Source organism: Dromaius novaehollandiae, chromosome 5 (genome assembly GCF_036370855.1).
Source record: "Dromaius novaehollandiae isolate bDroNov1 chromosome 5, bDroNov1.hap1, whole genome shotgun sequence".
NCBI classification, from domain to species: domain Eukaryota; kingdom Metazoa; phylum Chordata; class Aves; order Casuariiformes; family Dromaiidae; genus Dromaius; species Dromaius novaehollandiae.
The window spans coordinates 55,921,810-55,941,386 of NC_088102.1; the positions used below are offsets into that span (position 1 = coordinate 55,921,810).

Sequence of the window (19,577 nt, forward strand, 5' to 3'; positions counted from 1 at the left end):
TTGAAAGTTTTCTATTCATCATGAAAATTTATTGATTGTTCTAGGACTATGGGATAATTAAATATACAAAGGCTTGGCAGTTATAGCAGAGCATATTCTTTTAGAAATGCTAACAATATGTTAAATCCAAGGAATTCTACTCTTAGTACTCTATGGGGTCATAAATAAGTTCAATGTAGTGGATATAAATATACATGACACCATCTAAAAATCAGGCACATGACTGGACTATAGCTATTGAATTTATGTCTCATTTATCCATTATTTATTAACATTAGTAATCCCCCCCCCACATGCTTCCATTTCTCTCATTATTTTATAGCTGAATAAAACCATATATATCTCTATATATATTATTCATGGGTTTTTAGTCTTGTGAGGACTTACGGGCTAGAACTAAGTGGAACTACACCATTCCGTTAAGTATCCCCAAGTTTTGTGGAAAGTAAATTCTTTCCCCCCTCCCCTCCCAATGCTAACTGTCCAGCTATGAAACAGGTGGCTATCTGCCCTCCAAGTGAGATTTTATTGCTAAAATAAAGTAAAAATTGTTTTAAAACAAAGAACACACATCTTTATAGTAAAACTCATTTGTTTTACAATTAGAGAAAAGAGTCACATGGTCCCCCAAAAAAACCCAAGATTTATATATATATTTTGAAAATATATTTAAAAACATAAAAAACTCTATAGTTAAACATATATTATGTTAATTAGTACACTTAAATATAGCTTAATTATATTTACAATATGATGCAGTTGCTTTTAAATTTTAATGCCAATTTCAGTTTTTCCCCCAAAAACATAAAATTATATAAATATACAATAAATATTTATGTTACACAAGGTGGAAATAGAGAACAAGGCCACAGACATAAACTTACATTTGCAAGTCTTTACTTTAACACAGCACTAGGCCTGCTGACATGCATGATATACCTTTGTCACAAACAGACCACAGCAAGATTTTACTTAAGTGACATGAAAGAAAACCAAACCCCCACCCCTCCCAAACTCTGTTCAACTAAAACTGCCAAGCCTGTGATCACGTATGCACTAGGGCAGTCAAGTAAGAGCCATTGGACTGCAGTTTAATTCTCAGTGTCGTATTATATAGGTTGAAAGCATCAGTTTATAACTGGCGTATTATGGGAAACACACTCTAGATGTAGTTACAGGATATGGTAACTCCATCCCCTAGTCCTCCACACACACACGGGTTGCACTTCATCTCTTTGGATGCATTTCTAATGGCATTATTTCAACACGCAGCAGAGCAACAAACCGCTGTCCTGACCGTGCTCAGAGGGGTAGCAACATCCCCAACACTATGGGCAACGGGATGGGAGGAGAAACCTCAACAGATAACTTTGCTGCAAAAGCCAAGGCAAAGTAAAAACTACTAGTTTATGTTTTAATATACCTAATTTACATGTTCTGTTCCAAAAATAATCTGTGAGGGTTTTTTTTTTTTTTAGGTATTCATTTAAAAAAAAAGAAGAAATGGAAGCCATCTTTTTCAGCTATGTTAAATAAAAGGCATTCTGTAAGTAGTCCTATTTTTTTTTAAATTACTCCTTTAGAAAGTTAATAGCCCAGCTTGGTCCTACCATTGAACTGTTTTAATTCTGGAACAGTGTCACTCTTACTTATTCCAGGTGAGGAATTCTGAGTTAAGGATATATCCATAATTAACTCTGGAAAATCAGAAACTTTCTTTCAAGTACAAATTATGTTTCAACACTTCTCTTTTAGAAATTCATTATGTTAACTGGGAATTATTTTATTCCTGCTTCTAAATTAGATTACTGTTATGTTACAGCTATCATTTCTTCTGCAAGTCTACATGAACGATCTGTTTTTCACTCATTAGCATCATCCTTTCCCTTTCCTAGGCAATCAACTCTAATTTTGAGGAGAACCATCATTACACCTAAAATTTAACTGGAATGGAATTGGTTGATCAATTTGGTTAAGTCTTAATCTTATCAAGGTCAAAATATAACTACAGTCATCTTCAGTAGTTCCAGAATTTCCATGTCTCTGCAGCAGTCGAGAGTACTGAGTATTCTCAATCCTATTGAGAATAATTCTTGTGCAAGCTGTGGGACACTAAAGGCACAGGATTATAATACACATAAAACTAGTGGCTGAGGTGAAATGAAATCCTCTACTACACCAAATTTCAGTTTGCATGAAGACGACTTCAGTTGAAATTTCAAGATGTTTCGTTATGGATTTTTTCATTTCTGATGTCTATGTAGGAGCCTGAATACCTGCAATCGGTCAGGAATACCTTTTCCAGAGGTATACATAACCTTCTCTTATCATGACTCTGCAGGGTAGTACAAATTTGTTGGAATAGTTTTTGTTCATAGTCCAGTGAACATGTGGCTGATACAAAAAGTTTTCATTTTACAGTTGTGATAGCTCTACTTTGACAGTTTTCCTAGCAAAGCAAAAGTCCTACCTTAAGTATGAGAAATCACTTATTTTAAAGGTGTCTGTGTTAGTAGAAACCCATCCTATAAAGCTAGTATTGATATAAATTCAATATTAAATATATTCTCCAAACAGAATTATTGGGTGGGAATCATATTTCAAAACAAACTTTGTCCAGTCCAATTTTTAATCAAGAGAAAGGCAGACTACTGAACAAATTCTGCAGTAATCACAAGTAGTTACATTTTGCAGCATTTTCTGTTTAGCTGTTTTACTTCATCTACAGGCATTACAAATATAGCATCTGTCTTCAGCAAACTCACTAATGAGCAATTGCAGCCTCTCCACCCACTGCAGTCAGTGGAAGTGCTACGCGCAGCTCCTTGGCTTACAACTCCGCTCCGCAGAAATACTCCTGCCAGGCTAGCTGCACTGGTACCATGGGGTTGGACAGGTCTATCAAAACCCCAGGAGCTGTTAAGTCAGCTATTCCTGCACTTACTCTTACCCTTTTTCTTCATGAGTATTTTTCATGCCAGTATTTGTTTTAATAAAATAAGGCTGATAGCAGAGAAAGAACCATGTGAACGAAGTACGTTAATCGCTTTCAACTAGAGACAGAGCCTCTCTCCCCCTCACTCCATAGCTACATCTCGGGCTCCCTCAGGCAAGGGCGCTTTCTCAGTTTCTCCAGTAGCATACTTTGGCCAGGCTTCAAGGCCTAAGACTGCCAGACAAACTCCTCTGGGGAGCATGCTCCTGCACTACGCGTGCAAAAGCCTCCACTCTCGCATGGGCTGCGCAGGACCCAATTCAGTGCTGGCTGTTACTGATAGCCCTAGTCAAGCTGAAACATTGTTATCTGCTCTCATGCCTTCCCTGGTCCACAATAATCTCTGAGGACCATTTTTTGGTGGTATGCCTGTTGTGCTTCAACAAGACATTTGATCGAAGCAGAGAGTCTTTTATTACCTTAAAGTCATTGCTTTCAACCTTCTATAGGATATTTCCAATATGACAAGCTCCAGTTGTATGGTAAGAAGTGAAATATTTTTATAAATTGCAATCAATTTCCTTCCAAAGGGGGGGGACCCCAAACACAAACAAACTTGGTATGAGTAAATGCAGGTCTCAAAAGACAGCAAATTAAAAAGAAAAAAGGGGGGGGGGGAGGGAAAGAGGAGGGGAAAAAAAAGAAAGAAAGGAAAAAAAGAAAAAGAAAAAAGCATGTTGCCAGACAGTTAAGTAAGTGCTGTCTTTAAGCCTGAAGTTCAACAATGTGAAGTGGAACATCACCATTCTTTTTCAGTTGCCTCTTTTTTTTATTATTATTTTTTTGTCAGTAGTTGGATTGCTATTGCAAACACCTTCACAACATACAAAAAACAAATTGTTTATCCAGAACGTATAAGGTAAGGATTTTTTTTTTCTTTTTTCAATCTCATGGGAGTTTAAAAGCAAAAGAGAAACAGTAAAACTATGACAAAAGCACCTTGACATTGTTTTAATTCCAACGCTATCAGAAGAAGTTAAAAGCAGTAAACAGATATAATACTAACAGGAATAAAGATACTTACTGTCTAAAATGTAAACGGAATGTTTTGGTTCAATTTTTTTTTCTGAAAGAGGACAGTTTATCATCAATTCACAATTGAAGCAGCATGCAATTTTATTTATTTTTTTTTAATTTTTTATATTTTCAATTCTTGGCAACGGCGACAAACCACAATGTTATCGAGGAATGTAATGCAGACTTTTGTTTTTTAAGTTGTGCGCAAATGACTTTTGTTCCCCTTCAGGTCATGGATATGTTCAATAAATAGATTGTGGAACCACTGTACTGTATAAACTTCAGTTATACATGCAGTCCATAAAATTATTTTTTTACTGAATAATTTACCCTGTTATGTATATATACAAATAGATATTTTTGTCTCCATATAATCTATACAACATGAATCCACTATCTTCCCCTTTTAATGGTTAATGTACATACACAGGAAGTGTCTATTCTTATAAACCGCCAGCCAACTCTCTTTTTATTATCCATGGTGAGAGCTCGCACGTAAGACTGGGTAGTTCGGCACTGGGAGTTCCAGTGCCTCTTGTCTATGCCCCTGCAACCCTCTTTCGTGTACCCCTTGGGGTTGCATTTGGTCTCATAGAAGTATTGCTTCAGTTGGCCTTTGGGTACTGGGACTTTTTCAAGGACTGTGACAGTCGCACCGGACATGTCCACTGCAGTCTTTTTCTCTGCCGCTGTTACCCACTCACTCGTACTGTCACATACGCTCAGCTCCCCACGGCGAGCTGGGTCAGAGTGGCGCCGGACCCTCATGGACATATTTGCAGCATCCAAGTAGTTTTTGTACTCCTCAAGCAGGAAGAGCAGGGGGGGTTCCAAAGGCACTTGACTGCTCAGCATGACTCGCGACGTGTACAAATCTGCATCCTTGTTTTCCTCACTGGGCTGCATGTCCTGATCTTCATCTAGAAGTTCCTCTATGACATGTTCAAAAGTGTCTGCCAGCGATGTCAGTCCTCTTGAACCAGCACTGGGCCCGTTTAGGCTCTCAAGAGTCCCATGGGTCCGCAGACCTGGGTAAGCCAAGCTGCCTTGTCCTCTTATGCTAGCTTCTTTCATCGGGGCAGCTTTCATGCAACTGAAGTATGAGATAACCATAGTAAGGAAAAGGATGGTCATCACTCTTCTCACTTGGTGGAACTGTTAAGGAGAAGAACAAGAGGAAAAAAGTATTTAACTTACAAGGGACAAAGCAACAGCGATACACCAAAGTTGTCATGAAACATAATGCATTTTCTGCAGAGAGCTGCTTCATGCAGCTGCAACTCATTATCAGTAATAAAGCACAGTCTCGTACATACAAAGGTGTTCTTTAATTTTTGGCATATGCTTTACCTGAAGCTCAAAATCAAACACTGATAATGGCAACTCAGAGTTCTCGCATGCCAAAATCCTTCTGCAGTAAGTATCAGACTAGATACTCTATGCACTCCCACTTATTGACTGATTACACCTATTTCAAGTAATAGCAAAAGCAGTAATAGCAAGGCAGCATTTCAGCAGTAAGAGGCAGCTTCACACATGTGTTGTGCTATGAAGACCAGGAGCACTGCCCCTCCTGAGGGGCTGCCAGCAGCCACTCTCCTGGTCAGCTCCCCTTGGCCTCATCTGCCACGGATCAGGCAAGATTTCCCTTCCCAGTGCAAATGCAAATATTTGATTCTGAAAATCTCTACGCCAAAAACATTTCATAGTTCTATTCCCATGAAACTGAACAGCCCTGGGATAAATTGCATTCGTATTTTTGAAAGCAACCTTCAAAACACAGGAAGGGGCCATACAATTCTCAGGTCCCAGCAGGTCAATTTTTTTGTCTAAAAGTAGAAGGTATGTACGCATAAATACAGAAGAAAAAACAATGCTGCAGGACAGTACACTTCTAACCATACTAAATTCAAGCTGAAAAGATGGCTTGCATTACATGAATGCCAGGGAAAGGACTTCTAGATTACAGCAGTGATAAACAGCAAGGCTGAAGTGACAGAACCGCTGTACCATGTTTTCCCAAGGCCACACACTGCCTGTTCTCATGTAGGCAAAACATCTGTTTAAATCAAATTAGATCTCCACAGAGGTTCCTGCCTGAAGCACAGGGCCCAGCACAAACGCCAGGAGCCAAACCACCCAGCAGTCCGGTGCCATATTTCATACAGGAGTGGTCTGCCTTTGCTTCTCTCGCCATGCCCAAGGTCTGGAGCACATTACCGGCTGCACGTCAAGGCTGATAGCATGCTCAGCTCTGTCCCCGTTGAACATGGGGAGATAGCAACCAGGAAGAGTGAAAAAGTGGTATTAAGAAAACCCCTCACCAACCTTGGAATTAGCAAAACTCATTCCTATCAGCACTCAGATCAGTTTAACTTTTATGACTGTTCCCTCCTATGTGCTTTGCTCGGTCTTTAAGCATTGCAAGTTCCTCAGGGTAGAAATCGTTTCCTCCTGAAGTGTAGAGAACATTCTTTACGTACTACTGTAACAAGAAACCCCCAAATCCTGCTGTAACCAAGAGCTATCCTTTCTGGCTGATCCCTAAGTGCTACTATGACATCCATCAAGCCCAGTTGTTATCCCCCCCCCCACCCCGCCCTTCGATCCCAGCTCTCACCAGTTCTGCTTGCTAGAAAGCAACAGCATTGTTCACATTTTTGAAGCAGCAGCTAATGCTCGTTTCAGAGCTTTTGAAGTTCATTCGGAAGTACCTCATACTTGGCAGAACTCACTGGAGTAAATGCTATTTCTGTTTGCCAACAGGGTGCTATGTAAAACGCCTTACTTCATCTCCTGCAAATATGCTGTGGGAAACTAGTACTCTTAAGATTCAAACTTGAAAAGACAATCTATCATAAAATATAAAAATAAAATGCAGCATGTACTCAAAAGGCACTACCCAAAATTTAGGTCTCAGAATTTACTTAATGAAGGGTTCATGGGAAGAGGGGATTGTCTGGGGGAGCAGGGGTGGAGTCTTGCCCCCCCCCCCTTTTTTTTTTTTTGCTAAACCACATTTTGGCTAAGAAATCTCTCCCCACTAGCACAACTATTCCTTTATCCCTCCATCTTTCTTCCTGTTTAAAAGTTTATTGTGGCATAGATTTATTAAGATTAAACAAACCTGACATCTGTGACTCACAGGAACATAGTGTTTGCTCTAACCATGCAGAACATTAATATTATGCAGATTTCTTTCATCCTAGGATTTTTAGATCCTTTTGCAGAGAATAATATCAGATTTCTTCCTCAGAGGGGAGAAACAGAGACACCAGAGATGCTGACCACCAAAACTAGGAAGAAAGGTATCATTCTTCCTTTATCAAAAAGAGACAAGACAAGAGGGAGAAGGGGTTGTTCAGCTGACATACAAAGACTGAGCCAGCGGAGCAGGCAAAATAAAATAATTTTCAGAAGAGAGAGTGCATGAATTTTTTTTTTAAACATACAACTTCAAATAAGCAACATGCTTGCTGTGAGCAACAAACAGAACACAGGTCTTCTGGCTCCTAATCAAGTTCCCATTATTTTTATTAGAGTAGTGCCCAGCAGTCCCAGCCAGTATCTTGACTCCAGAGTACAGATTCTATCTGAGCATGTAGTACCCAAAAGGGCCAGTCCAAAAAGGTACAACACAACGAAAGGGGCACCAGAACAAGCACAAGAGAAAGAGGAGTTGCACAGATCAGTTAAGCACACCACTTGGATATTTAACATTTGCTTCTCAAATTAGGCAGCTGAACAAAGGATAGAACAGTTACTGGAACAGGCCGCATCCTTATTGCTGCGTTGTTTGTTTATCCTGGTAGCAATGAACTTGAAGGGATTTGAAATTAGTAGAATAGCAGCTGTGCAACTTAATTTGTGTGGACCAAGACAGAAGCAGGTATGTGCTAAGAAACTCACCAATTGACTCCAATGATCCCCAAGTATCCTCTGCCAAATGGCAGCTGGTCACCACATCTCACAGTATTTCATATCTCATGTTAAAATAACCCTTCCTTGATCAGTTTTGTCCTCCATTGAGAAGGGGAAGTGCCTTCCTAAATTTGATGGATTTATCTGACCACCACTATTATCTGGGTCAGCCAGAAACAGAGCACAGACAGACTCTGAAAACCAGCAACACTAAGACAGCAATAACATGCTGGTAATACCCCCCCAAAAAATGTGTTCCCCTAAAGGTCACCCCCATCTTCCTCCCATTTTATCAACATAAGAGTATGTCATATTAAGTTTCAGCAGTGCAGACTGCTAGCAAGCGAACAGAGATAAAACATCTACTTCTCTGTGAGTCCCAGATTAAGCACAACTGTATAAGCAGAATGTGAAAAGAATTCTTCTCTGTATGTTGACAATAACTTAAGCAATATAGACAGCTCTTGTCATTGGCAGCAAAATGATATCAAGTGAGTTAATATGAGGAAATAATATTTTAATATCTAGGAAGCCTCCTCACTTTGGAGGCCACAACAACTTCATTGATTCATTGAAGCAGTTGTTCAAAATCTGCCAGTTTGTTAATACGTTAGAGTGGAGTAAGACTTAAATCTCACTATATGGGTAAAAACCCACAACCTTTCAGCTAATTTTGAACTGCCTCATGAATGCATGGTTCTATCTCACTTAATGAGGCAGGACTAATATCCCAAAGCAGTGCCAAAAAGGTCAGTGGAAACACTGGATGGCAGCTTCCAGTCCTTTCCCTCCTCCTCCCCAACTATCAAACCTTCATTATATGGTAAAGATTAGAAATACTGCCTGCCCTGTTACAATAAACGTCTTGTAAACCCCAGGCACTAACCGACAGTGTACATCCTTCCTATTATGAGCCACTCACTGTGACCCAGAGCGGAAATGGAACGGCAGAAAGCTGTATTTCTCCGTTTTCCCAGCACGCTGCTGGACAAGCTACTTTCCCTTTTCACACAGAAAGTACCCACTGTGATGAGGCCTTGCACAGAGATGCCTCAGCATTTCCGTGTACGCCCACAACCGACGCCAACCTGGTACGCAGAGCAACTCTCCCACCGAGGCTCACCACAACTCTCAAACCTTAGGAAAAGTGGCCTGCCCAAGAAAGCCTGTTCTGAACACATCGACACAACTGAACACCAGGCAGCATAGAGAAACCATGGCCACTTTTACTCAGATGCACAACTAGAAGAAAAAAAATCGCCAATTGATGTAGCCTTACTCTGTAGTCCTGTAAGGTATTCACTCACTTCTCAGCTGTAGGAGATTCAGATTTCTAACTCCCACCTTCCACAAAGACTACTAAAGGCTGTGGTTCTTCTGCAGTCCTTCTGTTCGACTATGTCACTGTGCATACAGGATCTAAAATTAGTAAGATACTTCTTTAGGAAAGGGAATATTGCTTCTGTCGCTGTCCCATGGACAGTTGCATACAATGACTGCCTTCTTTAAAATAGATAGATGCTATTTAAAATAAATACATGCTAGCCTCACACAACTCCATCAGGTCACCCAAGATGCGTCTGGCAGAAAAAACATTTGAGTCCTGAATGTAGTCCATCCTCATGGCTGCAAGAACATCCTTCCTTCTCTACTGCAGCGCAGCAAAGCTGAAGTTATGAAAAGAGGTCACCCATCATGGACCAGATCTCAGGAAGACATGACCTAGTTTGTACTTCAATAAAGTCCATAGAATTGCAGCCAGAATAAGGCCACATAACTGTGGCAGTAGTCTCCACTAACAGGAAGGAGGCTCGTTAAATGAAGGTCATGTCAATTATCTACAGCTAGTTTACATATACAGTCAATTACCTATCTGTACTATTTACTTCAATATTTGTATTTAATGAGAATTCACTAGTTAATTGTTTCAGTCATTATTTTTAGTTATTTTGAGCAGAAATGTAACAGCTTAACAGGTTGTATTTCCAGCAGGGAGACCTGAGGAATAGCTGTGAACATGAACTTGCTCCTCTGCATCCCCACATTCAAGTGATACGGTTATGAAAGTCGAAATAACTTTCTTTCGGTAGTGAATAGATTCATAATGCTTTAATCTCCAGAAAGGAGTGTTCAGTGGAAGATAAAATTAGAAGCAAGAACGACATTCGTTTTCTAAGACCTTTATACAAAAGTTCAATTCACTAAATACTACTGAATGGCACAGGCATGAGTTCTTGCTCTACACATCATTATCGGAGCGTGTGAACAGATAACAAAATGGGATGCATGTCAGCACATGATTTGCAAAGACTAAATGTACTGAGAACAAATAGTATTAACCTTTAACACATGCGTAACTTGATGCCTGACGCACTCTGGTTATCCTTAGGGCTATTTATGCAAAGTATATAATTAATTTTCATTACTCAAATAAAGCAACCTCCCCCCCAACCCCCAACTATACATACAGGTGCACACCCACACCCAATTTGTATTCTTATAATTTCCTGCTTCATGTCAGGAAGAAGAAACACATTTTATTTTTATTCTCTCATGTTGGTTTTCCCTCAGGTAATAAAATCTATCTAGCCATAATGCCAGAGATGGCAGAGACCAAGTCAGAGCCATTTTAAAGACTAAGATATAGTGCAAGCAAATTTACAAGCAGTTTGTAAACTACAACTTTTAACATGAGATTTTATTTCATCTTATGTTGTTGAATATTGCCTGTGGTACAGCCTCTGAGAAAAGCAAAGAAACTCCAGTAATTCTTGTTGCCTCTGAAGAAATATGCATCTGTTTGTGCACTACAAGCAGTTTTCAGGTGGTTCCTAGGTTTCATCGGACACTCTCCAAAAGAGCGTACCAAAAGAAAAAAACAGAAACAAACAAAAAAAACCCACACACAACCACTCCTCTTGGACGGGGGGAAACAACAAAGAAAATAATGGCAAAATAATAAGGCCATGACATTACATCCCTGATCTTCCATTGAATTATGGACCAGGTAGTCTCCTAGAAACTTTCTTTATACTTTTCTGGAGATTCAAAAAGCCACAGAAAGGGCACATTGCTGCTCCAAAGCTCTGGGAAAGAGAATTCAGCTGCTCTAATGTGTACAGACCAGACAGTCCCTTCATTGCAAGCACGCTTGTACTTAAATTTGCCAAGTACCAGACTACAAGGGGTTCCCAGTAGGATTTCTGTCAGATGGATCTCAGACCCATTCTGCCCATACAAGAAAACAGGCGGGATCAGTCTTGGCAATACGCACAAGTGAGGGAATAGCAGGCCAGACTCACAGATGGTATCAGAGCTTTCAGAGAGACAACACCCATAGAAGAGAACAGATGTGCACTATTTTTATACTTTTATAATGGGAATTGATTATTGCGCCAGTGACATACACACCGCTTTTCCAGCTGTTTGTGCAGCGCCCCGCACAAGGGGTACTCAAACTGCACCGGGGTCTGTGATCACTACCATAAAAAAGGGAAAAGAAACTCAGATCAAAAAGGTACTTATATATGTGTCACTGCACATACCAAACACAATATGCTTTACCGTAACATTTTTTTGCCACAACTAGTTTCATGTTGAAATATCAAGCTACATAGTGGAAGTCCCTCCCAAATCAAAGAATTACCAGGAGGTTTAATTTTGCTTCTCAGGAGTATCATGGGTAGGGTAACATGCCGTACTCCTAAAGCCGTGCCAGAAATACTGCCCCAGGGAGACGTGACTTCCAAGACCAAGTCCTGAGCATTAGCAAATTCCAATTTCTGAAGAGATTTCAGATTTAGAAAACTGCATGCAGCTGTTTTAGAATATTCCTCATGACAAATTCATGCCACTACTATGTTTATTCAGAAGTAATATTATATGACCTTTCTGTGAAAAGAAAGTTCACCTATGGAATAGGTTATCCGGGGGGGGGGGAGTCATTCCAGGAAATATAGTTACTCCATGCCAAGATATTATCTGGGTCCTCCATGAGAGTAGATAATTACAGTTCTCTGAAATCATCCACTTCCATAGCCGCTGCAGCCTTATATAATGTTAATTCAGCCCGAGCACCGAACATTAGTGGAGAATCTCAGACCCCTGAGTGGCATCTGCGGTTCGTCTCCCATCTCGCTCCGGCTCTGCGGTATGGAATACCACGCTGCAGCGTCACAGAACTAAGCTGTTCTGCCAAGTACACACACGACGCTCCCACTGAAGGCAAGGATAACTGGCATCCACAAGCAGGAACAGAACGGAGCGCGTCGCGCACAAACTAGCATGAGTTGGATCCTTGGCACGGTGACATGTGTCCAGCAGCCCTGTAACAGCCCAGAAGCTGCTGTACCACTTGAGCTTGGATCTGAAGAGTGCCCATAAATTATCGAACAGCATGTAAAACATCCCACGCACCCATCAGTTCTGCAAGTGGCAAGTTTCCTAGGACCTATAAAATATTCTGCACTCAACAGGAACCTAAGTGAAGCCTAGCCAAGGAGAACCAGTGGTTAAAAAAGGCATGTGTCACATGGGTCTCTTACCCGTGGGACGAGCAGGCAGGGCTTTCCCTGGAGTGAAGGACGAGAGCAACCCGTTTGGTGCAAGATACTTACCTTGGCCAAGACCCTGACTGTGGGTGGTGTTGCTGTGAGGGAATACCTTGCTTTTAGCCACAGTCAGTCCTCAAAAGGAACCAGATCAACAGCGCACCGTGATGTGCGTGAACCAGAAACTGGAAATGCCTGTTGTTATAGCCCTGACAGGTAGGAACAGTACGCTTGCGTTTGCCAGTGGTGTTATCAGTCATCTTTTGGTTGCCCACCCTCACGCGCAGCTCTCTCTCAACACACGCTCAGTCCAGTTGCTAGCATGGCATCTCTGTGGAAGTACTTTCCATACAAGGGCAAGGGATAAAAGCTTACACTGAGGTATCGGAACAGCTTCTGGGAGTATTAAAGTCCAAAGCTACATGGGAACAACCAGATCAGAAGCAGAAATCAGTGAGTTTGCAAAGTCACCACCACCATCTACCTTAATGGAATAATGAAGAATTTCTATCAAACAAGGCTATAAACACTCCTTAGGAACCTAACCCATCTCTGTCACTGCTGCCTGCAGAAGGTTGTTGCATGTGCCCTGCCCTAACAGCTGCTTTATATCTCTGGAGATAACATTGTTGTTGGAAAATTATGTTAATACATTAACATAACTGTATTGAAAACACTTTGGCAAGAAGCACTCTCCTTTCACCACTGATATTTTACTATGACAACCATGCAGCACACTACAGATTTCAAAGCAGTATCATTTTCAGCTGTCTTTTTCAACACGGTTTCATGCTGAAACAAGGTTTTGGTGATTGCTCTGCTTGTTTTCTGTCCCTTACCTCTTTTAAAAATTTGGAGACCAACTTCCACCAGACTCAGCAGAGGGATACAAGTTTCACAGACAAGGTTATTTCTGCAGTCGCGTGAGAACGGGCACACAGGCAGCAAATGCCTCCCCGAATTAGCACCCCCCCCCCCCCCCCCCCCAAGCACAGTGCAGCAGGCAAACCTCAGCCCTTTGGCAGCAGCTGCCGAGCCTGTAAGCATCAGGGTTTACCCACCTACCACGTGGTGTATTGCTGCTCTAATTTCAGGAGTTTCATAGAGGACCAGGAGGTGTACCTGGCAAAGGTGCAAGTGTTGGAAAACAAGCTTCATTAGTTGCACCGCCCAGGGGACAAACATTTTAATGGAACATAAAGAAAGAAAAAAGCCTGCAACCTTGCAGGAAGTACTTTATCAAACTCCTGCCTTCGCCCAGATGTATAATGGTGTAATTTCTTTTACAGAGCAACATTACACTGAGATTTCTGTGAACATAGCACATTAGCTTCCCTTCCACACATCCCAAAAACTAAAAAGGGAAAGTCATGAGCCAGGTAAACCTCATCCTTTTCAGCAGCTGCAGTAAACATGTGTGGCATCACAGGACACAGTTTCCACCAGGGCCACTGGGGTTTGTTGCCATAGCACATTCGAGTGGATACAGTCACTGGCCGGTTTAAAACTGTAGTGTGCTATTCACATTCATACCGGCTGGGCAGGTGGCCCAGTATTTGTGTGGTCATGAAATGAGATGGGGCCAACGCATGAACTGTCAAGCTAATAGCTGTATCAGAACAAACTGTGGCAGGTTTCAGTGAAACAGCCTCCTCACACTTGAGACTCCTCCAGGATATATGCATATTTGGTAATAATTATACTCTTGAGAAGAAGGAAAAAAGAAAACAACCCAAAAAACAGAAAAAGGTCTGCTAGGTGTGCAGACTGGCTCCTCCCTTCCCCCAACTATATAAGCACAAGTAGCCCAGACATGCCTATAAACAGAAGTATGCAAAATCCAGCCCAACACAATCCAACTCTCCTCTGCTCTGAACTTAGAGGTGTTTTGTTTCAGAGAACCACAGGCACGCACACCCCCAAAAGCAGAAAGTGGCTTTGCTGCCAATGTACAGCTCTGACTGCAAGAGCCCTTAAGCTCCAAATGGAAGGTTCATATATGCAATTTCAGTCATTAAATAAATATTTCTTTTTTAAAAACTTCAGTACCTGTCCCTTCCCATAAGCAGATTCTACTGCCCTGCAGGGAAGGAGAGCCTCTCTTCAAATAGCTGAGAGAAGGGAGGGGAAAAAAGGGAAGGAGGGGGGAGTGAGTTGAGTGAGAAACATAACATTACTCTATTGAAAACAACTAAACCTCCTTTCTCTCCCAAACCTCTGCACAGTATGACAGATTATAGATTATTGAGGAATCACTGTCCTATCAGAAATCAAAAGCAGAGCTGTCTTTTTCAGTGGTAATGAGGTCCTGTAGCTTGGGCAGGGGGGATCCTTAAAAAAAAGTCGCAGGAGAGCACAGACCTGGTACTTACACTGTTGCGTGCCTCCACGCGTAGAGCACTTCTTACAGAATATACCATCGAAGCTCTGCAAAGAGCTTTGCAAGCATTCAACCTCAGCATACTTGGGTGAAGGAAGAACTGTATCAGAAATCCCACTTTCCTGATGAGTAGGCTGGAGCACATTAAGAGGTTTAAACAACCTACCTAAGATCGCACAGCAAGTCACTGCTGAATCAGGAAAAGACCCCCTCCCAGGCCCTTGCTTTAGCCACTATACAAAGCTGCCTTAACCATATGTATCATTCACATATTTTGTAAATCTCTCTATGGTAACTTAGATGTCTAACCCTGAAAGAGGCAGCGCGGCTGATTAAAACCTTGGGGGTATTATTTTGAATACATATGCTAGCTCACTTCCATCTGTGTCGTTAATTAGTTCCTGACTGTAGGTTAAATGTAGGGCATGTTGTCACGAGCCTAAGGTGGGGTGGCAGGACCTCCTGCTATTGCCATATGGCTTTCTGTTTCTTCCTTCATTCTTCAGTTTTTAACCTCATGCTTCTAATTTGCGGGCTCAACCATTATATAACAAAGAACAACACAAAGAGGGAAACTAGTGTTAAAATAGAAACATTCTTCACTGCCGAAACCTCCGAGAGGTTTCACTGGAAATGCAACACAACTTCCTGTCTCATCCACAGGCTGCTTTCTCCCAAAGCAAATTCGCTATGAAGTTCAGGAAATAACTATTCCCATAGAGAACCACTACTGCACAAGTAGGTATTTACCAGCCCTATAAACACAGAACAGGCAGCTTGCCAGGAACCAAAGGTCAGTCTTAATTTGTATAAAATGGAGAAGAACAAGGCTATGCCTACTCATAACATGGATCCTTGGCCCTTTGAGGGGTGAAGTCAGTGTAGTAGTACTCGGTCCTCATTCAAATGATTCAAGAAACTGGCCAGAAGTAAGACCAAGTTCTGCACACTGAATCCTGTCATCTCCACAGCTACATCTTTTTGTAGAAAGAAAAGAAAGAAAAGAAAGAAAAGAAAGAAAGAAAGAAAAGAAAGAAAAGAAAAGAAAGAAAAGAAAGAAAAGAAAGAAAAGAAAGAAAAGAAAGAAAAGAAAGAAAAGAAAGAAAAGAAAGAAAAGAAAGAAAAGAAAGAAAGAAAGAAAGAAAAGAAAGAAAAGAAAGAAAAGAAAGAAAAGAAAGAAAAGAAAGAAAAGAAAGAAAAGAAAGAAAAGAAAGAAAAGAAAGAAAAGAAAGAAAAGAAAGAAAAGAAAGAAAAGAAAGAAAAGAAAGAAAAGAAAGAAAAGAAAGAAAAGAAAGAAAAGAAAGAAAAGAAAGAAAAGAAAGAAAAGAAAGAAAAGAAAGAAAAGAAAGAAAAGAAAGAAAAGAAAGAAAAGAAAGAAAAGAAAGAAAAGAAAGAAAAGAAAGAAAAGAAAGAAAAGAAAGAAAAGAAAGAAAAGAAAGAAAAGAAAGAAAAGAAAGAAAAGAAAGAAAAGAAAGAAAAGAAAGAAAAGAAAGAAAAGAAAGAAAAGAAAGAAAAGAAAGAAAAGAAAGAAAAGAAAGAAAAGAAAGAAAAGAAAGAAAAGAAAGAAAAGAAAGAAAAGAAAGAAAAGAAAGAAAAGAAAGAAAAGAAAGAAAAGAAAGAAAAGAAAGAAAAGAAAGAAAAGAAAGAAAAGAAAGAAAAGAAAGAAAAGAAAGAAAAGAAAGAAAAGAAAGAAAAGAAAGAAAAGAAAGAAAAGAAAGAAAAGAAAGAAAAGAAAGAAAAGAAAGAAAAGAAAGAAAAGAAAGAAAAGAAAGAAAAGAAAGAAAAGAAAGAAAAGAAAGAAAAGAAAGAAAAGAAAGAAAAGAAAGAAAAGAAAGAAAAGAAAGAAAAGAAAGAAAAGAAAGAAAAGAAAGAAAAGAAAGAAAAGAAAGAAAAGAAAGAAAAGAAAGAAAAGAAAGAAAAGAAAGAAAAGAAAGAAAAGAAAGAAAAGAAAGAAAAGAAAGAAAAGAAAGAAAAGAAAGAAAAGAAAGAAAAGAAAGAAAAGAAAGAAAAGAAAGAAAAGAAAGAAAAGAAAGAAAAGAAAGAAAAGAAAGAAAAGAAAGAAAAGAAAGAAAAGAAAGAAAAGAAAGAAAAGAAAGAAAAGAAAGAAAAGAAAGAAAAGAAAGAAAAGAAAGAAAAGAAAGAAAAGAAAGAAAAGAAAGAAAAGAAAGAAAAGAAAGAAAAGAAAGAAAAGAAAGAAAAGAAAGAAAAGAAAGAAAAGAAAGAAAAGAAAGAAAAGAAAGAAAAGAAAGAAAAGAAAGAAAAGAAAGAAAAGAAAGAAAAGAAAGAAAAGAAAGAAAAGAAAGAAAAGAAAGAAAAGAAAGAAAAGAAAGAAAAGAAAGAAAAGAAAGAAAAGAAAGAAAAGAAAGAAAAGAAAGAAAAGAAAGAAAAGAAAGAAAAGAAAGAAAAGAAAGAAAAGAAAGAAAAGAAAGAAAAGAAAGAAAAGAAAGAAAAGAAAGAAAAGAAAGAAAAGAAAGAAAAGAAAGAAAAGAAAGAAAAGAAAGAAAAGAAAGAAAAGAAAGAAAAGAAAGAAAAGAAAGAAAAGAAAGAAAAGAAAGAAAAGAAAGAAAAGAAAGAAAAGAAAGAAAAGAAAGAAAAGAAAGAAAAGAAAGAAAAGAAAGAAAAGAAAGAAAAGAAAGAAAAGAAAGAAAAGAAAGAAAAGAAAGAAAAGAAAGAAAAGAAAGAAAAGAAAGAAAAGAAAGAAAAGAAAGAAAAGAAAGAAAAGAAAGAAAAGAAAGAAAAGAAAGAAACACAAATAGTTCAAGACTGTCCTAGAGAAAACTATAGGTCGCACTTTGAAGTATGTCTGAAGGTCACTAATTACAAGACATGCAGAGTACTGGCAATTCCTCTGCACTCATTTTCTAGCAGGTACAGCTTGAATACTAACAGGTCTGGTAGCACTTTGCAACTAAAGATTTGCTCCAAAACATTTAATTTAGAGTAGACATCAAAGTTATTTATTGCATTTTCTAGACCTCATTGCCTAGCTGTTGTTCCATTAACTAGAGGCAGGGGAACTGATTTCTGGTATTTCCAAGCACAGAATTTTGTAACTTTCCTAAGAAGAAATCTACAAAAATATCGGAATTGAACAAGTTTAATGAAGAACCAGGTGATCTGACTTCATGCTCTAGGGTTACGGAATTCATGATGTCCCATCTAGCTTTGTCACACTCAGAGGCAGACCTCTTTGGACACCTGGACCTCTAACTTTTTTAATCTTATTTTTCGGTATGTTTTAATGGAGGCACATAGAATTGACTCACTGATTCTTGTTCAACATTCTTGTTCATCATTAGTGTTTCTGTTATTTTTGCAGTTGCAATGGCAGAAAAGTAAGGTTGCCCTCAGGGCCAGCAGAAATTAAGCATTGATACAAAATAGAGAGAAAAGGACTTAAAATGAGTGTTCCAAGAAAGCCAGCTTTGTTTTGTCCTTTGTTTTAAATTCAGATGCCAATCCTTCATTTTTAAAGGCTAAAGCTGATTTTCAGGCTTCTTACACTAGGTGTTACACAAAGCTTATTGAGAGGATGTTAAGAAGCACCTGCTCATCCTCTCGCACTGTTTCATTGGCAGCAACCTGCATACACCATACCAATACCTGCTGCTGTAATGACATGTGAAACATGCCTCTTTGCCTCCCATAAAACAAAAACAATCCTTCTTCACCCGTCTGCAGGACATTAGCTGCCAGCAAAAAAAACAACACTGTCACATTGACATAAACCATAATGTTTATACCTGGAAAAACAAAAATGGAGAAGTTCATCCATGTTTACTTCTAGTTTTGGTTCAACCCATTATAAAGATAAAGGGCAGTCATGATGTTCAGCAGCAAATCCTTACTGCACCACAGTTTCCTGGCACCAGTTCTGGTGAAGCTTCCTTTGCCAGCTTGAACTTGTTAGTGGCTTTGCTTCCCCTTTGGGCTCATACTGGTTTTCAGTACAAATTCTATCATATAGCATTTCTTTCTTGGCATTTATAGCTCGGTCAAACTGGATTATCAACTGAAAAGGAATGTAAATAGCAAGTGAAGGTCCAAGTCTTAACACAGGCAGCCAGCAGGCACAATTATCGAGAAATACCACGAAACAAGTCCCGTTGCTCATCTCAACAGTGCCCACTTCTGTAGTTTGGTGACAGCTATGACTAAGGGGAGGTTAGTTTACTTACTAATCCAGCCCTTGAATAAAGTTTAGACTTCATTTCTTTTCATCTCTATATATCAAGTACTGAACACTCACTCAGAGTGCCATGTCCACTGTAAAGAAGGGTAAACTAAACCATATGGATACTCAATGCTGTATCAAGTCCAGAAAGTAAATGGCATAACTGAGTAAAGAATGCAGAGATCATAACCTTTAATTCCTTGATCTAGGCAAAACTGCATTTCTCCAGGAGCTGTTATGTTTAAAGAAGGCAGTGTTTTGATCATGTTAGATAAGGCACAACATGTGCTAGAGCTGGCAGAAGATTATGTTTAACTCTCTTTTATAGATATATGTACTATGGGAGTCGGCAAAAAAAGAAGTCTAGTCCTGTTCTTAAAATTATATCTTTAAATGCAGCAACATGCTCAGTCTTTTGCACACAGAGTTAAGAAAGAGCATTTAGCAACACTTTACTGAAGACTTCTCCTAATTGGTTCTTTTGCCGGCATCGTCTTGCTGCACTACATGCCTATAAAGGACTACCAGCCTGCCTGCAGC

At 39.4% G+C, this 19,577-nt stretch overlaps 1 protein-coding gene across 4 annotated transcripts in view; it reads right to left on the minus strand.

Moving 5' to 3' along the window:
* Positions 1-688: 688 nt before the first annotated feature.
* Positions 689-19,577, minus strand: part of BDNF (brain derived neurotrophic factor) — a 41,652-nt gene continuing 22,763 nt past the window's right edge. For all 4 annotated transcript variants that reach the window (XM_064512879.1, XM_064512881.1, XM_064512880.1 and 1 more), the window contains one exon: positions 689-5,167. In XM_064512879.1, coding sequence (XP_064368949.1) covers positions 4,406-5,167 — 762 coding nt within the window. In that variant the 3' untranslated portion in view covers positions 689-4,405. The remainder of the gene's footprint in view (positions 5,168-19,577) is intronic.